This window comes from Lates calcarifer, linkage group LG1, assembly GCF_001640805.2.
Source record: "Lates calcarifer isolate ASB-BC8 linkage group LG1, TLL_Latcal_v3, whole genome shotgun sequence".
In the NCBI taxonomy this organism is placed as follows: Eukaryota; Metazoa; Chordata; class Actinopteri; family Centropomidae; genus Lates; species Lates calcarifer.
The window spans coordinates 294,879-318,010 of NC_066833.1; the positions used below are offsets into that span (position 1 = coordinate 294,879).

The following is a 23,132-nucleotide window of genomic DNA, read 5'->3' on the forward strand; positions in this document are numbered from 1 at the left end:
TGTCCAATCATTTTAAAGAACGAAAAGGAAATGCCTTGAATAATTTAAATAGAAAAAGTGGACGACAGGTGGACATTTGCATCATTAACGCAGAATGAGACAAAACCCTGAAGAAAGATGGACAATTAAGACAACCATTTCAACAATCCTTCATCTTCAGGAAAATCTAGAATAAACTTTTAAAAGTAAATCAAAGTTATCTTCAAGCTTTGAAAGAGAGAAGACTGAATGTCCAAGACATTTAAAAAAAAGAAATTTGGTTTAAAGTAAACAATGGATGAGACAACTTCTGTAAGATGTTTTTATTTTGTTTTTTAAAGACTGAAAAGTTGAGGGAGTTTAAGATGATTGATATATATGTGGATCACCTCTCTGTGGGCAATTTAAGCCTGAACAGCAAAATTTTAAATATTTAAGAAAGTGGAGGACAAGAAAGGAATGTCTGAGATTTTCTTAGCATTTTTTGATAATTTATAAGACAGACAAGTAAAAGACCCAAAGTTTGTGAACAAGATTCGGAGAACCTTTTGGAATATTTTGACTGTTCCGAGTTTCGAGTCCAGGAGGATTTCCACAACGGAAACAAAAAGGACGATTTGCAGACGATGTCTCTGAGTTTTAGCAAAAGAGGAAAGAAAATGTCTCGAGAAACACTGAACAACAACCAGATAACTGAAACTCTGTAGTGAACCACAGGCTGATCCAGGACCAGATCTGACCTCTGACTAAGGTTTGATTTCACATTTTTAAGAAAAAACTAAATGATTAAATTCAGATCCTGTTGAACTTGGCAAAATTGTGACTGAGCAGTAAAACTGTCTTCTAGAGCTACAACAATTAGTCACTTGATCAATTAGTTGAATAAACAGCAACTATTTTGATGAGTCCTTTCAGGCTCTTTTCAAGCCAAAGAAAGTTTAATTTCCTGTCCCTCATTTTTCTATTTTCAGGTAGATGTTCTGACAGAAACCGTTTTTGACAGTCCAGTGATTGCCAGGCGAGTTTTCCCCTGGGTTTTACCTCTCAGGCCACATACAGGCTCCCCAGTCTTATGGGTGAAGGTTGGACGACCTGCAGATACAACACAGGGCTACACTCTCACCTCCTCTACATGTGTTTAGGTAAAACTATAATTAATCAGTGTTTTTATTTACTTGAATAATTATTCTACTGATGAGATGCCAGAATTAAAGTCACTCAAGGATCAGACAGGACAGAACAGCGCATATTACTATTACTAACAGTGTGTTAACAATGAAGCACTTCACACTGGCATTTCAAATGTATTCATGTATTTGTTCTTTTACTATTATAATGAAACTCATGTTCGGGATTCCGTCACAGTATTTATTTGTAATATTGATATAAATGTGTAGATGCAGGAAACAGAGAAACTCAGGAAAACTCAAGATGTGATCAGATTCTTTCTTCCTGCATTAAAGGGTCAAAACTTTCCAGAGGTTTGAAGTGAAATTCATTTGTTCAGTTTTGTGCTTTACCTTCTTTTTGCTGTTTTTTTTTTTTCAGGTTTCACAAACTGGTGTGTCTGACTTTGAGTGAGCTGATGAAGGAAATGTGAAGGCGGAACTGAATGTGTTAAAGGTGATTTTTATGCAACAGGAGTTTGAGTGTAATTAACTGCTGGATTCAAGATGTAACGATGAGAACTGTCGACATATGTGACCTGACACTTAACTGACTGTAGATTATTAAATTACACAATATTAAGTAAATAACCTTTGACTAATGTTAATGTTAGTTAGCCTAGCATAATTGGCTATTTTCCATCTCATTCTTAACTGTATGAATTGCACTTCTAAATGACAGATTTTTCCAGGCTAAAGCTAATCTAATTGTACCCAAACTTAGATTACTGGATTCATAAGATAATCTGATCTGATCTGTCAGCTAATTCTAAAATATCAGGACCTAGAAGCTAACTCAGTTTATGTCTTATATCGAAGTTTACACATCTTTGGCGCTGGTGAATTTCCCCGTTTCTCTATGTATGCAGATATAAAATTGCAGTTTTTGGAAATTATACTAACTTGACTGGACAGTGCTATAGATGTTTATTAGCAACAGATTTACATAACACCATTACTAGTCGAGGTATTTCGGAAGTTTTAGTGCAACCTAATTTGGTAACTTGTTTGAAACCAGCTAATACTTGCTGAGATGTTCAGTTCAGAAACCTGGTTTTTCTTTAAGTCATGTTCCTGTCAACGTTCTTTGTACAAATCAGATGTTTGAATAACTAGAGAAGAGGAAGAAGAGGATCAGAGGTATCAGATGCTGTCCTGACGCAGGTCGTCTTTAATCGTCTGTCAGTTGGACTTCTGCCTCAGACCGATGGAAAAATGATGGTGAGCGACGCAGGTCAAGAAGCAGACCAGTGAGGAGGAATCGAACCCAAGCTGTTGACGGTACGCAGGCGTGATGTTGGTGTGTGGCTCCCTGCTGCTCACCTGGGTGCTGCTCGCTGCCAGAGTACAAAGCCACAGCTGGAGACCCTGCACAGGTAAGAGGGCACAGGTGTGAGATATTAGAAAACTACACCAGGAACCTTTATTTTTTGTGGATTTAGAGCAGATTGGCTTTATTATTAGCATTAAAGGAACAGTCTGTCCTCTTGTTCTCAACTCTAGAGTCAGATGTTTCAAGTAGATATAAAATGTATCCCTGTGTGTCCAGTACAGAGACGGTCCAGAATGTGTTAGCCTAGCTTATTTTGTGTGATTAATTTTTGTAAAGAAGAACCAAAAATGCCAGATTTTGGAAGGTGACTTTTACTGGCTTTGAAATAAAATGGGAAATGAACACTTTATATGTGCTGTTTAGTCTTGTTTAGCACAAAGACAAGCAAGGTTGAACTGGTAGCCTAGGTTCATCAAAAGAGAACAAAGAAAATCCACCTTCATCAATTTTTGTGTGTTGTTAGCTAACAAGCTAGTTCACAATCCATTCTGTAGTCAGCTCAGGCTTACCCGTCTGAATCTAGAAAAAGAACTAGAAATTAACCACAAGTTAACTCTAAGCTATCAGAACCCAGAAGCTAAAGCTAAGCTAACTGTATTCAAGCTTAGCTTACTGGACTTATTTGCTAACTTGTTTTAGTTCCAAAACACTCTGATTTACAGGAATGCATGTTGGTTATTTAACAGGTGTGGAAACAGAAATGTCAAAAGAAGGGTTTGTGGTTTTAGCAGCAGTTAGCACCCAAGCGTTTTATTGACTAACAACAGCTTCTTTATAATCTGTTTATCTTTCAGTGACTTTCATTCTACTCCTGTGACTAGTTCTTAAAATCTGTCCGTCCGTCAGTCTGTCCATCGTGACCGGTGTGTTTCATGTGTTTCAGACGTTTCTCTGCTGCTTTGTGCTTCGATGTTTTTGTGTCTTTGAAATGTGAGATCTGTTTCTGTGCATGTCGTCCCCTCCCTCCATTCATCTTCCATTCATCTTCCATTGATCCCACTGCAGCGACAAAACACACAGACAGAGCCTCAGAGGAGCTTAAAGGGGAATTCCAGCTAAAAACTAACGTCAACCTGCTGCTGTCAGTTAAGATTTAAACTCCCTTGGACTCCCTCACATGTCATTTCTGACTCCTGCTAGAGGTGGTCTCAGTTTGATCAGGTGTTACTACCTGTTCATGATGCTGCAGCACCTGGTTAACGTTTTTATAAATAGCATCCTGTTGCTGCTATAATCAGTGTTATAACTTTGTGGTCTGCACTGTCTGTTTCTAGCATAGCAACTGATGTTGTGGTACGGACCCTAGCAGTAGTGATAGGATAGGTAGAGCCCCCGGTGACGGAAGCAGATAGCCATAACAAACAGCCCGTGTCTCCTAGACTCTGTTTTCACCTGGTATTAAACTGTGATCTGTGTCCACATCAGGAAGATCTCATGTTGTGATCAGGTCTGTAGGACCACTTCTGGAGGTAGTCTGGATCCCATCATGTTCAGATCTTAGGTGTAAACACAATCTGTACAACGTGCCGACATCCGTAACAACACAACGTCATCATTCTTGCTCTGACCTCTGAACAACGCTGAGCTCTCCTATCATCAGCAGCTCTCTAACCTGATGAGGATGTAAAGACAGAAGCTCTAACAGTGACTGGTAGAAATGTTAGACTCTCGTCCCTGGAGCCTCAGGAAACCAGATGTTTGTTGGTGTTTTGTGGTGACAGAGCTGCTGGAGCTAAACTGGACAGTTCCTACAGAAACAGACATGTCTGACTCCTACAGCTGATCTGTCTCCACCTCAGGTTAACACAGAGGACACAGGTGTAATCTCAATGAGGAGAACGAGAGCATGTTAAAAATACCAAGTGGAAACACAAAGGCACGATTGGATGGTTCATGATGTGGAGAACTGATCTGCATGTGGATCACATTTTGCTTACTCTGTTCTCCATGCATTACTTTTTACATTTCTCGGTGCCTTACTCCTCAGCTTCATAAGTTACTCCATATATTACCCCGTTACTTTGTATGTTACCTTTCTCTGTACCTTTGTCCGTGACTCTGTACGTAACTCACCTGACTTAGTACGCTACTCTGCACATTATGTGACTCTGTATATTACTCTATTAATCCATACATTACTCTGTTTATTCATATCTTAGTTCTTATATTACTCTGTGACTCTGTACATGACTGTACATTATGTCACACACGACTGATTTCTAAAGCTGGTTTGAGATGAACCACCTGATGAACTGAATTCAGGACAAAAAACCCTCAGGATTCTTCATTGTTCCACTGTCTGCACAGACTACAGCCACTGACTGTTACAGTGATGATCAACCTCTTACATTTACCTTCAAAAATAAAAGCTTCAGTAGGAACAATCACTGTGACAGGAACCTGGGCTGTCCAGACCTGACAGCTGAAACTCGAAGTATCTGTGGTTTTATTTTTAGATCGCTACAGAAACCACAGATAGAGACATACAGCAACCTCTGAGGAGATAACGTGACAAAAATAAATCCATTTACATCTGAGAGCTGATAAAGATTAACATCCGGCTGATTACAGGACAACCTGAATGACACTCTTATCAATCACAGTCAGAGGAAAACAAATCAGAGGACAAACAAAACTAATGCTTGTGTGTGTCTGAAAAGTGTTTCTGATGCAGTAATCAGTGTTTCCTCCTCAGACCTGCTGCCTCTCGACCTCCTGGCCAGAGCCCTGCCACGCCCAGGACAAGCCCCGCCCCCACAGGTAAGGACACAGTTGGGGAAGTGAAGGGGGTGACGAATGTATGAACCGAGAAATGTCTGCAGACCAGATCATGGTCGATAAACTTAGGATTTGACCAATCAGGTGCAGATGGTTCAGTCCAGAGGGTCTAGAGGTCTCCGATTGGCTGGCGCCGTGACGACAGCGCTAAGTTTTCCTGCCTCACAAGTCTTCACCAACTGTGACTACTTCCCCGCTGAGTTCTCATTGGTTGCCACCATCAAGATACCGCGGCTGAAACAGAAGGTGAACCAGCAGAACCGAACAGAACCAGGTCTGGTCTCATCTGGTCTGATCTGGTCTAACTAGTTCCTCTCTCTGTTTCCAGAGGAACGAGTACATCTTCTCAGTGGTGGAGGAGAGATCTGATTCGCTGTTGCTGGGGTTACGTCTCTCCGAGAACCGCCTTCACTTCCTGGCCACGCTCCCTGGTGCTGGTGGGCGGAGCCGGTTGACCTTTAAGGAGGTTGGACTGGACGATAACCACTGGCACACGGTGGTGCTGGCTGTAACTGGACCGTATGCCACACTGACCATCGACTGTGGACTTCCTTTAGAGCTGTGAGTCACTGTCAGACCATTTCAGACCATTTCAGACCAGTTCAATCCAGTTCAGACCATTTCAGTGTTCAGTCTGGTCCTGTTTAGTTAAGCCCAAACTAGTTCAGTCTACATCAGCCCAGTCCAGTCTTTTTGGTCTGTTTCAGTTTAAGTCTCAGTTAAAGCTGGTTCTGTTTATCTGAGCCTGGTTTAGTCCAGTTCAGGGTTCACTCTCTTTTATCACAGTCTAGTTCATTCAGGTCCAGTCTACTTCAGGCCAGTTCAAACTGTTTTACCTCAGCTCAGACTGGTTCATGTAGTTTCAGTCATTGTTTCTGGTCCAGTTTGTCCCAGTTCAGTGCCGATTCAGTTTGGTTCATCCCAGTCCACTTTGGTAAACATGGTTCAGTGTAGGTAATTAGCCTGATGTAGTTTAGCAGGCTTCTTTTGATTTAATCCTGGTTTAGTTCAACTCATGGTTCAGTTTAGTTTACTTTGGTAGTCCAGTTCGGAAGTGTTTGACCTGGTTCAGCTTGGCTTCGTTAAGTTCAGTTTTAACTGGTTTGGTCCAGTTTAGCCTGGTTTAGTCTGATTTCCTTGATAGTTGGGTTTAGCTCACCTCAGCATGGTTTAATGAAGTTTAGTCTAGCTCAGCTTGGTTTTAGCCTGGTTTAGTTTGGAGCAGTCTGGTTTGGTTCAACTTTTGGTTCAGGATCACATAGCAAGACCAGCTTCAACATGCTTCAGTGCATAACTGGTTTCCTGTCTCCCAGTAAACAGGTCCAGTCCTTCCCCAGCACTCTGAGCACCAGAGGGTCCAGGTTCTTCATCGGCAGCAGGAGGCGGTGGAGGGGACGCTTCTCTGTGAGTCTGTGATCCGGATCAGGCCTTTAGGTTCCTGCTGTGCTCTTGACTGTTTAACCCAGTCTGCTGGTTCACACTGGTCTGTCTGTGTTCAGGGTTTACTGCGTCAGCTGGTTCTTCTGCCTGGTTCTGATGCCACGCCCAGGCTGTGTCCAGCCTCTGACCCCAGTCTGGCTGAGCTGTCCGTCCCCCAGGTCCTAAAGTCCACCCCTCTCCAGCCGGACCACCAAGGACCAGTTTACCCATACGGTGAGGAGAGGCGGGGCCAGTTTGTTTACGGTCAACCTGTTAACCAACACGAAAAAAAAATTACATGTGGCACTGTGTCCATCCAGAATCATGCAGAAAAAATCACTATTTTTACAGAGTGGTATTAGTACTTTGACTGAAGTACAGGATCCGAATACTCCCTCTTCTTCTTTATGTGTGTGTGTGTGTGTGTGTGTTTGGACTGTAAACTTCAGGTTGTGATGGTTTCAGTGATTCAGTAACTTGAGCTGAAAAATGACTGACAGGATGGAAGAGCTGCCTCCTGCCTCCGACTGTGATTGGCTGGTCTTTACAGATTCTGGTTTTGTGTTTCAGTGTGTTTGTATGTGCCAGCAGTTTGACTGATAGCCAGTGTCTGTCCTACTGTTTGATGTGTGTTTCCATGACAACAGTGTGAGGTCAGATAGGTACAGAGTTTCAGTTTTGAAAACAGCATACAGGTGTGTTCATATTATGTTGTCCATCCCCTGTGTGAAACACAATCAGAGCATGTATAAATCAGATGTTTCATATGGACATCAGTGCACAGATAGGTCCAGGAAGGGTTTAGCTTAGCTTAGCATACAGACTGAAAATAAAGGGAAAGCTAGCTCCAATAAAGCTAAAAAACTAATGAGTGTTTCAACTAAACCTCTTGGTGTAAAAGTTTGAATTCAAGTGAAAATATTAAAATGTTTAATGATTCCACACAAGCCAAATTCTCCAAAACACCCAACTGCTCTATAAAAACGTGTCAACTTTTATCCTCTAAGATCCGAATGAACAGATCTGCAAACAACAAACTAAATTGCCAGATTTGTAAAGGGAGTTCTGCTGGAATCTAGCTCATCACTCAACTGCTAGCCCACAAATTTTGTCAGCATCAGTCAAACAAATCCTAAGTCATGCTAACGAGTACCTTTTCATGCTTTATTATGCAAAATATGTATTCTTCAAACTACAGTTTTTAGCTATTAAATGTGTTGAGTAATGCAAACTCACACCAGAGAAGCAGTTTCATCTCTGTTTTGGAGTATGGTTAGCTTAGCATTAGACTTGCAGGCGGGAACCACTAGCCAGTGTAGCACAAACAGTCAGCAGACAACAATATAGTTGATATTAGGGAGCAACAAAAAGTTAGCATACCTAGCATTATGGTAGCTGTTTGTCGCTAAGCAGTGTTTTATTAGGAAATGTTTAGCTTAGCTTAGCACAGAGCATATATGCTGTTATAACTACAGATTGTGTTTGCTAATGAACTGTTGGTTATAAGGCTAATGCTGACACATCTTTAAGCCATTGTAGCCATGAAACAGCTAGCACAGACAGCAGTGGATCTTAGCTAGCATTAGGAACTAGTTGTGGTTGAAAGCTGCAGAACCCAGCAAGTGGATTTTTGAGCTTAGTTTATTTTGTTATGTAATATGCCAGCAGTGTGTAGCTGGCTGATGTTATGGTAGTGACAAAAAGCTAATGTTATTCCAGGTCAGGTTTAGCCTAGCTTAGTATAAAGCCTTTTTTTATTCATTTCATTTTTTACTCAGCTCAAATCTTGTTTTTATTCTTCTTTCACTCCTTCTTTTGAAATTCCTGTCATTCTTTCTTCATTCTTTCCTTTGCTTCTTCTTTGTCTCACATCCTTCTTTCCTTCCTTCCTTCTTTATTTCATCTTTTCTTTCTGTCTCGTCTTTGTGACCGTCTTGTTTCCTAACAAGTTGTTGTATCTTGTTAGCTGTAGCTAACAGATGTTTGAGGAATTAATAATTTGAACAACCAGAACACAATCTGACATGGTTGGCCTAGAATTTTTGTAACTTGTTAGCTGCTGTTGGCATTAGTATTTTTTATTTTCTGTATTTATACTTTCACGTTCCTTTTTATTTCACTGTTACTTAAGCTAGGCTGACCACAGTCTGGGCCTATCTCAGTATTGGGTATACAGGGTTGAAACTGAAATGTGAGGGTTTTCATGAATGACTGAATGTATTTAAAAATATACAGAGTGATTAGTTTGTGAGCTGCCTGAGGCTCAGAGAGTTAATAAAGTTGAGATTGAACTCTGTCTGTCTCTGATGGATATCAGTGTTGAGCCCTTCAGTCAGATCTGACTCTGTGTGACTCACAGTTTATATAAACCTGCGTAAGGTGAGCAGTCTTTGGTGTGTTTGATTTACGTCCCTGCTCACAGCTGAATGCACTGCATAAACAAAAAAGTTGACTTCAGACTTGACTTTGATTCATTTGAAGACACTGACATCCGAGTGTTTCTACTTCCAGGAAACATATTAAAGTATTTCTGAGAGAAACATTTAGACCAACGGTTCCCAACCTTTCTGCTTTGACTCATGATGAAGTCTGAAAGAAAAACTTACTTCATGAGCTGTCAAGTGGTCAGAATTAATGGATTTTCTCTGGAACACAATTACACAAACAATTAATAAACACAATTAAAAGGTTTAACTGAGTCAGACCCAAACTCACAGACATGAAACTCATGTTGATCTGATTCAGTGTGACTTCACTTCCTGAGTATCTCACTATCTTTGATGTCTATCCAGAATACACCTTAGAGAAAACAGGCTGCAGAATGTCATTCAGAATCCTCCTGTATTTAAGTTCCCTTTAGTATCACAGTAATCCAGTAAGAGATGTCTGTACATCCATGGAAACACTGACAACACGAGCTGATCACAGATGATTGTGCTGCGGTTTTCAACAACTAGAGGCTAAAACTAGAGTTACCTCATCATGGTTGTACGCTTCTGCCAACCAGTCCAGTTAATTAGCATGTTAATTCTTAGGTAATGGCCAAAAATGCATTTTGTGAGGCCACAGTGACCTTGACCTTTGACCTCTGACCACCAAAATCTAGTCAGGTCATCTTTGAGTACAAGGGAACGTTTGTACTATAATTGAAGAAATTCCCATGAGGTGTTGCTGAGATATTGTCGGTACAATGAAGTCTTTCCTGCTCAGTTCAGTTCAGTTCAGTTGTGTGGTGTTTATTATTGTGCTGATGCTGACGTACAGTTGTGTATCTTTTGGGGTAAATCGGTAGTTGTTGTTGCCTCAGGCAGGTTAAAGCTCATTAGCAGCGCCTCTGTCTCTGTCCTCTCCCTTCAGGTGATGTTGACTGATGTGTAATGATAGACTCATCTCTCTTTTCTGTCTGTTCGTAATGAAGACGTGTGGTTGAAGGTACGAACTTCATTACCTTCAGCTGTCAGTTCACCTCCATCTGTCAACCACACACTCAGATACAGTTACTGTTTGAATCCAGCTGCTGGAATGACAAGTAATAAACGGTTTCCAGCTCTGTCACTGTGGGAGTATTGTTCCCACAGAAAAGGGACTTTCCATCACAGTTAACGATGAACCTCTCTTATTTACGCCACTTTACACAGAGCTCATGAGGACTGGCTGTTTGGTTTTGGTTTTTGTCTTTTAGAGGCTGAAGCCAGAGTGACCCTGGGAAATCCTCCTCCGTGTTCGAGACCAGAACAAGGCCAGCTGTGGTTCAACGCTCAGAGGAAAGGTCTGTTCATCTGTGACGGACTCACGTGGAGGACACTGCTGCAGAGTGAGTCCTTCAGATTTCCTCAGTGTTTCCTCTGCATCTTAACATTTGTGGCAAAAAGTGGAATAAGTCATAGTATAAATGAAGTGATAATTTTGTGAGAATTAAGTCAACGACAATAAGAAAGTTGCATTGTGTGTATTTATTGTGAAAAAGACTGAAGAAAACTTTTGTAAGTTTTGTAATGTTTTTGAGAAACAGACGGAGAATCAAGTTGAAATTTTACAGAAAGGTCATGTCATGAGATAAGTGTAATTTATGAGAATTGTCAGAATAATGTAATTTATAGATAAGTCATATGAGGAGGGAATGTTAAAATTTTATGAGAAAAGCTCAATATTAGAAGATGGGGTCTTCTCCCAGCAGGACAGTGTTCCCACCACACCACAAAAACTGCTCAGAAATGTCTGGAGGAACACAACAAAGAGCCCAAGGTGTTGACCTGGCCTCCAAACTCCCCAGATCCCAATCTAATACAGCATCTGTGCGTAGGTATGCAAGTCCTACCTTAGTCCGAGTCCAACTAGAGTCCAGATCTCATCCAGACAGACTCGAGTCAAAATACAGACAGGACCAATGGAATTAGAATGACAGGCAGAGGGAGAAGAAACTGAACCTGATAAATGGTTTAAAATTGCGGCTGACTGTGGCAAATATGTCAAAGAAACCACTGCGCAGATTTGAACATTATGTAAAATAAGAATAGGAACTTAGCTGTATGTAGTTCAGTCAGACCACTCCGGATCCAAGTACAAGAAGTTTAAAGTAGCTGGACTGGTCCAAAGTTATGTTTACTGGGGGACCAGTCCCAAATACCAAACATATCCAAGTGTGTTTTCTCTGTTATTAGTGTGGGTGTAACAACAGTCTCCAGTCTGGAAGAAAACAAAGGCTCCAGGACTGAAAGAATGGGTTAATGCAGTGGTGGAAATAGCATCTTATGAATGTGTGCTAAGCTGAATGAGTGGTGATCAGGAGGAAGGGGGGTCTCGCTCTGGAACTGGTTCTGGCCTCTTATTAAAATGGAGTAGGTCTTAATATCAGTCTCTGTGACTATCAGCTGACAACCACTGACAGTTGAAGTGATGCTGGACCAGATTGGGATCTGGGAAGTCTGGAGGCCAGGTCAACACCTTGAGCTCTTTGTTGTTTTCCTTGAGACATTTCTGAGCAGTGGTTGTGGTGTGGTGGGAGCATTGTCCTGCTGGGGGAGGACCCTGATGCTATGGAGGGGTATGCTTGGTCTACAACAATGTTTAGGTGGGTGGTACAAGTCAAAGTAACATCCAGATGAAAGAAGGAGCCGAGGTTTCCCATAATTAAATACTGCGTCATTCCTCCGCAGATAAGGAGCGTTTGGATTACGTGGAGGACTACCAGGATCTGTACACCAGATCAGAAACCTTCGATGTAGAGGTCTTCTCCATCCCGTCTGAAGGCCTGTTCATGGCTGCAGCCAACAGGTACTGACACTTCTGGAGCAACCGATCTCTTACGTGTCCTGTGTCCTCTGTGTCTCCATGGTAACCCTCATGCATCCCCCAACAGGGACTCTCTGTCCGGTTCAGGTCTCTACAAATGGAGAAACGGGTCGTTTCAGCTCTACCAGAACATGAGCACTCAGGAGGCTCGAGCCTGGAAACACTTCACCATCGACGACAAGGTGAGAACTGTTATTTCACTGTGTCACAACAATCAATACCGATCATTAATCAGTCTTTCAGATATTCTGCTGGTCAGCAGCAGAATATCTGCTGCTCATGTTCAGCTCATGTTCAGGGTGGAGCTACAGGTTGTTCATCAGTTAGGCTTCATTAGTGTTTACCAGATTCCACTGACAAAAACAGAGATTTTACTGAGCAGAGCACAGCAGCTGCTGGAATCCCACTGCCTCCATCTGTTAGTGTGTCTGTGTTACTGTGTGACTCTCAGTGGAGGAAGAAGTAATCAGATACTTTACTGAAGTAAAAGTACCACACAGTAACACAGACACACAAGTAACTCCTTCTAACTTCTGCTAGGTAAAATCCCTGTTTTTGTCAATGGAGTCTGGTTGAGAGTGGGGAAAGCTGAAAATTTCACCCACTGGTTGCTATGACAACAGATCAAGATCTGCTGCAGCAGGTTTATTTATTGACCAATTAAAAATCAATTGAAGTCACCTGTGTGACTGACCACACGCACACCTGTTGCGATCAGGTGACCAGATGAACCTATCAGGTGTGTGATCGCTAAAGTACCACACAGTAACAAAACAAGAACTTTAATGGACGGACTTTGACGTGGACACTTGTCCATTGGATTACATTGCAGCAAAGAGTGGTTACAACCAAGTATGATGGCCCTCTTTTTCTGTACGGATCAGGGCTATTGATATTTTGATTGACAGAAAGATGGATCAATAACCCTCACTTAAACAGAGGGTGGGACTGATGGTGTTTATACTGGTTTACAACCAATAATTTAACAGATTTCAAAGGACTGAATGGATCAACTTCTGATTAAACAAAGAGTAATTTATAGAATAGATAACTAAATCCCTCTCAGGTGACTGGGGATGGGCAGGGTTGGTTTTTAACACCTGCCTTTCTTCCAGCCATTTTTGACCTCTGGTTGACCTTTGAACATGTGACCTCTGGCCTGTGGTGGACTCTGAAGCATTCAGGTCTTTATGTGCTCAGGATGAACTGTAGAAACAGAGGAGTGGTTCTCAGAAGTTCAAAGAAAAACAAGAGGAACCAGAAGAAAGAGAGAACAAACAGAGTTGAGGTTGTTTCTCAGCAGCTGTTTGACCTCTTCTGTTCTCATTGTTTTGGTTGTGTTTGTACAGTATAGGAGCTTCATATGGACCGACACACAAACAGGTGTTAACATAAAGCTCTGCAGGTGTTTTATAGAGAGACCACTACAGACAGAGGTGCATCCTGGGATTCAAAATAATTCAAAGTCTGACTAAGGTCATTCTCCCTTGTGGACGTTATTGTGCTTCTCTGTTTATTCTGTTCTTTTAACCTTTTATTCTTCTGTAAAACACTTTGTAACTCGGGTTTTGAAAGGTCTTAACTCTTCAGTCTTTTTCACAAGTAATTTTATTTACTTATGTCTGCACGGGGTCAGTGATGTGCATCACACGTGGTTTTCAGTAGATGAAATGTTAAATCTGGTGTTTTTCCTCCATCAGATTTTCCTGGTGGTGGCCAATTCCAGGGAGGTGGAGCCAGAACTGTCCATCATCTACCGCTGGAACAGGCAGAGGCGGCGTTTTCTCCGTCATCAGACTCTGGAGACTCATGGCGCTCTGGACTGGGAGGCCTTCCAAATCCACAACCACAGCTTCCTGGTCGTAGCCAATCACAGACGAGGTAAACAGGAAGTTTAAATTCAGCTTCCACTGAGCAGGTCAGAGAACTCATACCTCCTTGTCAGTTTGACTGTGTCCGTCTGTCTGTGAGAGTTTTATTGATCCGTTAACATCAAACACACCTCCACCTGTTCATGTGTGTCCTGTGAAGATAAAACACACTCATTGATCTGAGCTGAAAAGTAGGAAACATTGTTTGTGATCTGACACCAGCTGATGCAGGTGTACTGTGGTCACATAACACACACACTAGTGATTGGCTGAAGCTGAATTTGCCAAAGCACCAAGCTGTTTTACAGCATGTGTCAGGTTTTATTTTCCGACATCTGTTGTCACTAATAAACACAGAAAGACACTAAATTAACAGTTGTCTGAATGGAGTTCTGTTTGTTTTGTGTTGCTGAGCTAAGCACAAACACTGGACCTGTTAGCATCGCTGTAATTCAGGAACATATAATTTCTAACCTCAGTTATCACAAGTTAGAAAGATACCTGTTTTAAAAATTCAACAGTTTAAATGACTTAAATAGTTTTATAATCATATATCACTGGAACCAAATGAAACTACTGCAGCCTGTTCCTGACACCATAACAAATGTTTTCCTCAGAGAAAGCCTCTTGTTTTAACGGATGTGGTGGAGTACATAATTATTAGAATTAATAGTATTATTATTATTTTACTGTCTTATACCCCACCTGTATTAAACTGTCTGTTTTTGAAGGTTTAGATTCAGACAAAACCAACAGCTCATGTAACATCATGATTCATGCGATTTACTGGGTTATAACAGCACTGTTAAAGTTTTTGTTACATTAAAAAAGTAACTCAGTGTAACTGTTTTATTGGCTAAATTACAAACACACTGTTTGCGTCCGTTCAGCAAGAAAATCACATCTTCCAACAGCTGCAGCAGCAAAAACTAAGTGAAAAAACTCATCAATCTTTGACTGATCCTTGTTAAAACATGCCAGGCCAGGTTGTGGCAGTCATACAACATGGTGATGCTGTCATGTGTGGGGGTGTTTGTGTGTCTGCGTGATCATTTAGACCAACACACCTGAGAGAAATTATTTGTGTGTTGTTGTAGAAATCAGATTTGGTTTTCTGTTGTGTGTGATGATGCGGACGTGTCACTGTTGTCTTCTTCAGGTGTTTTATTAGATTAGATTATTAGATTATTAGTTCAGATTATGAAAACGTTTCCCTGTGTGTCCTCAGCCAGAGACTCCAACCACAACATCAACAGTGTGATCTACAGGTGGAACCCAAACACAAAGGTAACCATCAGAGGGTGATGCAGGAGTAGGTTCTGGGTGGGATGGGGAGTCGTTTCCTGTCCTGTTCCATCCAAACTCATCCCCTGTCCTTGTCCATCTCAGCTGTTTGAGGTGAACCAGACTCTGTCCACATCTGGAGCGTATGACTGGGAGTTCTTCACCGTCGGACCATACCACTTCCTGGTGGTCGCCAACACCTTTGACGGTCAGACCACCGCCATCAGCTCTACCGTCTACGTCTGGTTGGACGGCTGCTTCCAGACCTTCCAGAACATCCCGGTCAGCATTTGTTGTCTTTGGTCTGGTTTCAGTATCAGTACTTTTTGCTTGATGTCCAGATTGAGGTGTTTGTTGTTATGTTTCTGTCCCTCCGGCTGGTTGAAGTCCATCTATATAGGATTTGAAAAATTTCCAACCTGGATGCCATCCAGTGTTGCCTTCCAAGAAGATATGACAAACCACATCGACTGCACCAAACCTTACTGAGATTTTATTTGTTTTTCTCCAAAAACTTACAACATTAGAATTCATTTCATTTATTAAACAAAATGTTTTTATGACATAAAATCTCTAAGCTCCTCTGTTTCTGCCACTTTAAGATCTTTTAATATAAGAATATGATATTGATTTAGTGTTTTTTGATCAGAAGACTTTTGTTTTGTGGATATAAAATAGTTGTGAGATCTGGCGCCACCCTCAGGACAAGCCTTAGATTGTGGGTTGTTACTTGTCACTGACATTCAGCCCATCCCCTCTTCTTCTTTCTCTCTTTGATCCAACCTATCTGTTCAGGTGAGACATTGAGAGTTGAGAGCAGACAGACATGATGAAGAGGATGATGACAGTAATCACTGTGAATCAGACGCTAACAGCAGCTTGACGTGACGACATCTAACCACAAATCACACAGATAAAAATAACCTGCTGACTCACAGCTGCAGGGAAACACTGAGGGTTTCTTCACCCTCAACACTGCTCATGGCTCTGAACTGAAGTCTGTCTGGGTTAAAGGAAAATTCTGTGTTTTTTATCACCTCTTACGTCTGTCCATTTCATGTTAACAGGACGTACCCAAACCTGTAGTTTAACTTTATTATCTCAGCCAGTGGTTCCAGCCTCGCCACAGGTTGTAAATGATTCACTTTTCTTGTTTTATTTGGTCCGACTTCATAGACCTGAGGAGTTCAGTCTGTTCTGTGTTTGATGAGATGAAAGCTGACACTTTTTCCTTCTCATGAGAAGAAATGGGAAGTTTTTCTTCTCAAGTTTAACTTGAGTTTATAACATCCTGGGTCTTATTTTCATGGTGCTGTCTGTCATATCTTGTTTAGGTCTCCTTAGTGCTTTCACTCTGACTCCTCTTGCTCTTATTAATGTTTGTTTCTTTGGTTAATTGGTTTTGTTTTGGTTTGTTTTATTGGGCCTCCCCCAGCAGGACAGTGCTCCCACCACACCACAAAAACTGCTCAGAAATGTCTGGCGGAACACGACAAAGAGCCAAAATGTTGACCTGGTCTTCACACTCCGAATCATAAGATGCTATTTCCACCACTGCATTAACCCATTCTTTCAGTCCTGGAGCCTTTGTTTTCTTCCAGACTGGAGACTGTTGTTACACCTACACTAATAACAGAGAAAACACACTTGGATATGTTTGGTATTTGGGACTGGTCCCCCAGTAAACATAACTTTGGACCAGTCCAGCTACTTTAAACTTCTTGTACCTGGATCCGGAGTGGTCAAGTCAAGTAGGTTTTATTAATATAGCGCTGAATCACAACAGAAGTTATCTCATGACACTTTTCATATAGAGCAGGTCTACACTGTACTCTTTATATTATTATACTGACAGAGAGAGACCCAACAAATCCCACCATGAGCAGCATTAGGTGACAGTGGAGAGGAAAAACTTCCTTTAAGAGACAGAAACCTCGAGCAGAACCAGACTCAGGGTTGGCGGCCATCTGCCTCGACCAGGAAAGTCTCTATTTTAGTGTTATGTTACCAACAGAAATAATTGTTCAACAGCCTCATTCTGTGGAGTGTCAGTGGTTGCATTCTGCAGTATCTAAGACCATTTATCAGATTTGGTTCTTCTCTCAGTCACTCTGCCATATCACCCTCACATTTACAGACTCATTACTCATGATACTTGTGGTAGCTCCAGATAATTGATAATTGTGCTGAGTCTGTCTGGACGAGATCTGGTCTCTGGTCGGACTGGTCAGCTTCGGTGGCCCTGGCTCCAGACCTGATTGTTTTAACGTAAGAACATATTCACACTTTCTTGAAGTTTACCTGAGTTTACCTGGTGACTAACCTGCAGCAGATCTGAGCTGTGTTTCCTATAATAAACCTGAAGGCAGGACGTCCTGCAGTTAAAAGGTCAAACAGTAAGAAAACATTAATATGATGACAGACCTTCACATCAAAGTAGATTTATGATTTTTTAAAAATCTGCTCAGTTAGTTCATGACGTTCAGATTAAAAAGGAAACGAAACCCTCCAATTAAAATACAGGAAACCAGGGGAGTGTGATTAATATGTGTGTGTTTGTGTGTGTGTGTGTGCATGTGCGTGCGTGTTTGTTGATGTGAGGGGGTTTCCAGCAGCAGACTGCTGTTTGGACTCGTCCATCAGGGCGGATCATCTGACTGAAGAAAGACGTTTATTGGATTTTAAAACCACAAAAAACAAGTTAAAGCTCCATGAAAACCACCTGAACCTTTAATGCCACTTCTGACAGGCACATGTTAAACTCTGTAAACATCAGTGAGCTGTTCACACCAGTGGAGCTAAGGTTCATACCAGAAATTATAGCCCTGCTGGTGCCCTCTGCAGGTGTCAGGAGTCATTACAGCTAGAACAAAAACACTGGCATTTTCTCTTATCAGTGAAACTCTGATTTGTGACCTTAGATGTCAGATTTTAGATTTCAGAGGTCTCTAAAAGGTGTTTGATTGGCTGCTAAAATTGTGATATTTTGTGAATATTATAATATTTTCATGTTTAATGAACCTCTTCAAATGTGAAAAAGTCTTTTCTGTATATTCTCCAAATCTTTTAAAAGTCATTTCTAAGTATTTTTGCCCACTTGAAATGATTCCCAGCTGGTCTCAAACTGTGGACTGTTTATCATTGGTCAGACGTCAGAACATTTCCATCTGACTGCTTTCTTACTGTTTCAAGTCACATCACTTTTTATAACCTTATATCTCTAACCTTTAACTAGATGTCTGGACAGCCCCTCCTGTCCACCCGAGAACATCACAGAGAAACACTGATTTTTAAGATGAGACTCCTTTATTCAGTGTTTTTACTGGTTTTAATCAGCTGTTCTGTTTGTTTTGGAGAGGAGGAGACCTGTGAGGAGAATTCAGCCCCTGATAAAAAACCTCCTGAATCATGAACGCTGAAGGAATCCTAACCTCCAACGTGAACGCCATCTTATGTTATCATATACAAAGTCTTGATCTTGACTCAGTTTTTGCCTCAGACTCTACCCCTGTTTGGACTTGGTCTTGAGTTGGTCTTGAGTTCCTTTGGCTTCGCACACCTGACCAGTTGTTAAACACAAACCCTCTTCATCGTCATCAGAAAAAGGATCTCAGACCCTGTTGGATGATCCCAAAATACTTCACTTTATTCATGTTGTTTATGTGACGATGTCTTAAGTTCTCTGACTCTCTCCTCCCTCCACAGACAGTGGGAGCAACCGACTGGGAGATGTTTCAGATTGACGGCAGGTTTTTCCTCGCTGTCGCCAACAGTCAAAAGGTTTCAGACCGCGATGCAAGTCCCTACAGCATCAACTCCACTGTGTACGAGCTCAGCATGCTCACACAGACCTTCATTCGCTTCCAGGACATCCTCACACACAGGTAATCCACATGCCCATCACACCCAGTACACCTGTCTTACTGTCAGAGACCCTGCTGCAGACCTGGTTTACCTGAGGTTTAACTTAACCCTGCTGCTGTTGAAACTGTTGTGTTCAGTGCGGTGGACTGGGAGTTCTTCACCATCGGAGACGAGAAGTTCTTGGTGGTGGCCAACTCTTATGATGGCAGCTCGTACTCTCTTAACAGCATCGTCTACAGGTGGGTACTTCTGTCGAAGGTCAGAGGTTTGTCTGTCACCTGTGTCAGCATCTCATCTTTGTATGTTTTGTGTTTTCAGGTGGCAGGGTTATGAGGGCTTTGTTCCAGTCCACAGTCTGCCAACGTTTGGCTGCAGAGACTGGGAACACTTCAGCACTGATGAAGGCTCCTTCCTCATCTACTCCAGCGCCACATCCAGGCTCAGTAAAGTCTTCAGACTCAAGACCTATTGAATTAAACCTGTCACACTCTGGGGACTGGGGACACTCTTCGACTTCAAAACCTGAGATACTGTTCAAGTTTTAAACTCCTTGGGTCAACCTTAAAAATCAACAATATTAAACTTATTTATGTAGCACTTTTCTTAAACAGAGTTTATAAAAACTTCATTCAGTCATTTAAAGCTCTGCTGATAAGGACAGCACCCTCGAGTGGGCATAGAAAAACACTGTAAAGAGAAAAAAAAACACTGTAAAGAGAAAAAAAAAGGAAGGATCAGGCAAGAACTCCTGATGGGACTCTGTGGGGTCTTGAATCACTATCCACAATTGCACAAAGCTTTAGCACAAAATCCAGTGTGGTGCTACTCATTCAGGCACACATCCATTAAAACATGGTTTGTAATAATGCATCAAAGTGAAGTTTTGGATTTGAAGTTCAGTAAAAAAGTGAGGGTAATTCAAGGTCTTCTCATGACTAGTACAGTACAAAGTCAGCATTAATCAATAGATGTTTCGTTTTGTCCAAACAGTCAGAAACCTGAAGTTTCAGCTTCAGAAAATGTTCACATTTGAAAAGCTGAAACTGGAGAACTTTGGGCATTTAGTTTAAACCTTATGCAACTGTATTTCTGTTTTGGTGGGGGGCAAAGATAAGTATTGTAACATTGGATTCATGTGACACTGAAGAAAACTTAAAAACAGGAGGATTCTGAATGAAGTTCTGCAGCCTCTGTTTTCTCTGAGGTTTATTCTGGATGGACATCAAAGATAATGAGGTCCTCACGAAGTGAAAGTCACACTGAATCAGCTCAACATGTGTGTCATGTCTGTGAGTTCAGGTCTGACTCAGCTAGGGCTCTGAGAAGGAGGATGATTTTTAACCCTCTGCACCGATGACCCTTGTAGCTGGAGGCAAAATGTTTTCAGGTTGCCCATCCCATTCTCTTGAACACGATATCTCAGTAACATCTGGAGGGAATTTCTTCAAATTGTACACATGGACTCAAAGATGAACTGATTAGATTTTGGTGGTCAAAGGTCGTTAGGACCACACAAAACATATTTTGGGCCATAAGTCACTGCTAATTATCTTAAACTGGATTGGTTGGTGGAGGCATATGACCACAAGGAGGTAACTGTTTGACTCTTAATTCACCTTGCACAGTATCTTTGCCTCCCTCTACTCATCCTCAGGCCTCTACAGCCTCAAAAGCTAACAATAGTTGCCTTCATCTTTTTATGTAGAACTCTTCCTCACCAGACACATCAGTGACGACAGTGCCCTCAAGTAAAAAGAAACTCCCTGAAAACGTTTCCAGTGACAAACGTTAGGAAGGTTATGTTGTCACGCAGGATGTGACCGTTGTGCTGGGAGGTTTCTAACATCATCACAAACATCAACTCAAAGGTCAAGCTCTGAATCTAACTCTCAGTCAGACACTGAACACTGGGGGTGGAGCTGGTTTTTGCTTTCAGCCCTGCAGTGAAACGATGCAGACTGACCCACCTTGTCAGGTAAAGGTCACTGAGGACGCAGTCACAATAGAACCTGAAACATAAAATGACTTCTGTCGTGAACTCCTTTTTTATCTGTGTGCTTTCTCCTGACTATGATTATCTAAGGTGAAGCTCATTTTCTCCACACAGTTTATTTCAGTGGCAGTTCTGTCATCTTTGTTTGGAGGGTTTGTCTCCAAGTGGCTTTCATGCTTAACTGTTTTGAAGAAATTTGTCTGGGATGTAATGACAAGTGAAACTTGGAAAAACTGATCAGCAATACGTTTACCAGACTGCCTACAGGACTTTTCCTGTCCCTGAACAGCCCTTTGATCGCTCCAGTTCTCTTCAGTTTTTCTTCAGGCACGATCCTATCCTGTGTGACAGAACTGTGATGACTTACCTGGACCAAAGAGAGAAACATTGCGACCACCTGCTGGTCCTGCCAAAACAGCTCTGACCCCGAGACCAGGACTGTACCAGACCTCTGAAGGTCCCTGTGGTATCTGGTATCAAGATGTCAGCAGCAGCAGTTCCTTTAAGTTGTGGAGGTTGTGAGGAGGAGCCAGTGTGGATCAGACTTGTCTCCAGTTCGTGGTCTTTTCTCCTTGGACTGCAGTCGGTGGGTCCTCACCACATCTGACTGAGAGCTCCCCACCAGCTGTCAGTCTGACCCAGTCGTCTGGACATAATGACCTGGCTCCTGTCAAAGTGGTCTTTGTTTCCCACATCCAACACGTTCACTAGAAGAACCGACCAACAAGTCCTCCAACATAAATGACCATACAGGTCGCTTGTTCCTACTCTCAGGTACAACCCAGTGGCAGGTGTTACCGGTGCTCTGTCATCATGGTAACAGCAATAAATATATGTGTTTAACACTGTGGATCGTCTCAGTTTGGTTCAGTTCAGGAAAAGATTGTGGTTTGGGTTAAAACTGGTTGTGGAACGGCCATGGATTAAAGAAACAACAAAGACTACTGGGTTCAAACGGGAACAGAGGTCTCCATCCACTACGGCCTCCTCCTAATGTGGACTTTGCACCTGTTTATACAACATCATCTAATTTGTTGCTGTACTAATTACTACAGCAACTAGATGTCACTTAACAACACATAACTTTGGGTCGTAACAATTAACGTTGTTCTCCTCATTATGTTCTGGTTAATCAGTATAAATATGTAAAAGTCTTAAGCCCACTTAAAATGTCAGAACTGAATTTTCTCCAGTGAATTAACATTTTGCCTTTTGCACTTGAACACCTGTCATTTTAAAGCACCTTGCAGTGTCCTGCTCTGGTCCTGATTCACTCCTTAGCTCAGAGGCTAACCACTCAGTTTCCCCACAGGGGTCAGCTTCTTTTATTCTCTGACTGAGGAGCTTCAATGAAACTGGAAGGTGTCGCTCAGGTAATAAGCTACGACAGCTTCCTCCAGTTTGGATTCTGGGCTCTGACGGTCGGTCGATGAACTCAGAGGTTAAATTTGAACTGAAGTTATTTTATTTCGAAATAAACGTTTAAATACTGCTGCGACCACACCCTCACAGTGGTGTATTTTCAAAATAAGAGCAGACTTTATTTCCAGGGTTACACCTGTCAAGAATTATTTAATGTTTGAAGATGGAAGAAATAGAATAATGGCTTTATATATGTAAATAAGCTGAGAAACAGATCTGTTGTTTGATGATTAATCGTAGCAGAATTTATCAACATGTTTCTGTAAAACCAAAGAAAAGCTTTTTAAAAGTCTTTGTACTCCCTTTGACGTCGACAGGTCGACTGCCTCTGCTTAAGACTGAATATTATCTGTAATGAAATTTATATAATGTGTACAGAGCTGACATCAAATGAAACACAAACACACCCTTTAAAACAAGGATTTTGATTTTGGATTTTTCTTCTTGTTTCTTGATATGATCTAAAAAATATTTGTAAATGTTTCTTTAGAAGAGATATTTGTATTTTACATACGCACACTGGACTTTATTTAATCATAGTATACATTTACAGATATGTGTTTTAAAAACAGAAATACTGGGTCAGCAATGTGACACGTTGCGTGGGACTGTAAAAAACAACAACATTTAAGTTGAAAACAATGTTTTAATGAAGAAACTGGAAAACTTCAGTTTTTATTTAAGCTGCAGTGATGTTGGGAATCTCATTATTGAATACTGGATCATGTTTA

At 41.5% G+C, this 23,132-nt stretch overlaps 1 protein-coding gene across 1 annotated transcript; it reads left to right on the plus strand.

Moving 5' to 3' along the window:
* Positions 1–956: 956 nt before the first annotated feature.
* On the plus strand, positions 957–23,086 carry LOC108895253 (thrombospondin-type laminin G domain and EAR repeat-containing protein). The gene is made up of 17 exons (XM_018693944.2): positions 957–1,121; positions 1,528–1,602; positions 2,246–2,521; positions 5,174–5,238; positions 5,341–5,502; positions 5,585–5,817; positions 6,570–6,660; positions 6,756–6,909; positions 10,358–10,489; positions 11,832–11,949; positions 12,035–12,149; positions 13,668–13,848; positions 15,067–15,125; positions 15,228–15,404; positions 18,828–19,006; positions 19,124–19,225; positions 19,305–23,086. The coding sequence occupies exons 3-17, from the start codon at positions 2,440–2,442 to the stop codon at positions 19,456–19,458; spliced, it is 2,004 nt and encodes a 667-aa protein (XP_018549460.1). The 5' UTR covers positions 957–1,121; positions 1,528–1,602; positions 2,246–2,439; the 3' UTR covers positions 19,459–23,086.
* Positions 23,087–23,132: the final 46 nt, after the last annotated feature.

Coding starts and splice junctions, on each gene's coding strand:
- LOC108895253 (XM_018693944.2), top strand. CDS start 2,440: ATGTTGGTGTGTGGCTCCCTGCTGCTCACCTGGGTGCTGCTCGCTGCC. Junction 2,522..5,173: donor CAGCTGGAGACCCTGCACAG/GTAAGAGGGCAC, acceptor TTTCCTCCTCAG/ACCTGCTGCCTCTCGACCTC. Junction 6,910..10,357: donor AGGACCAGTTTACCCATACG/GTGAGGAGAGGC, acceptor TTTGTCTTTTAG/AGGCTGAAGCCAGAGTGACC.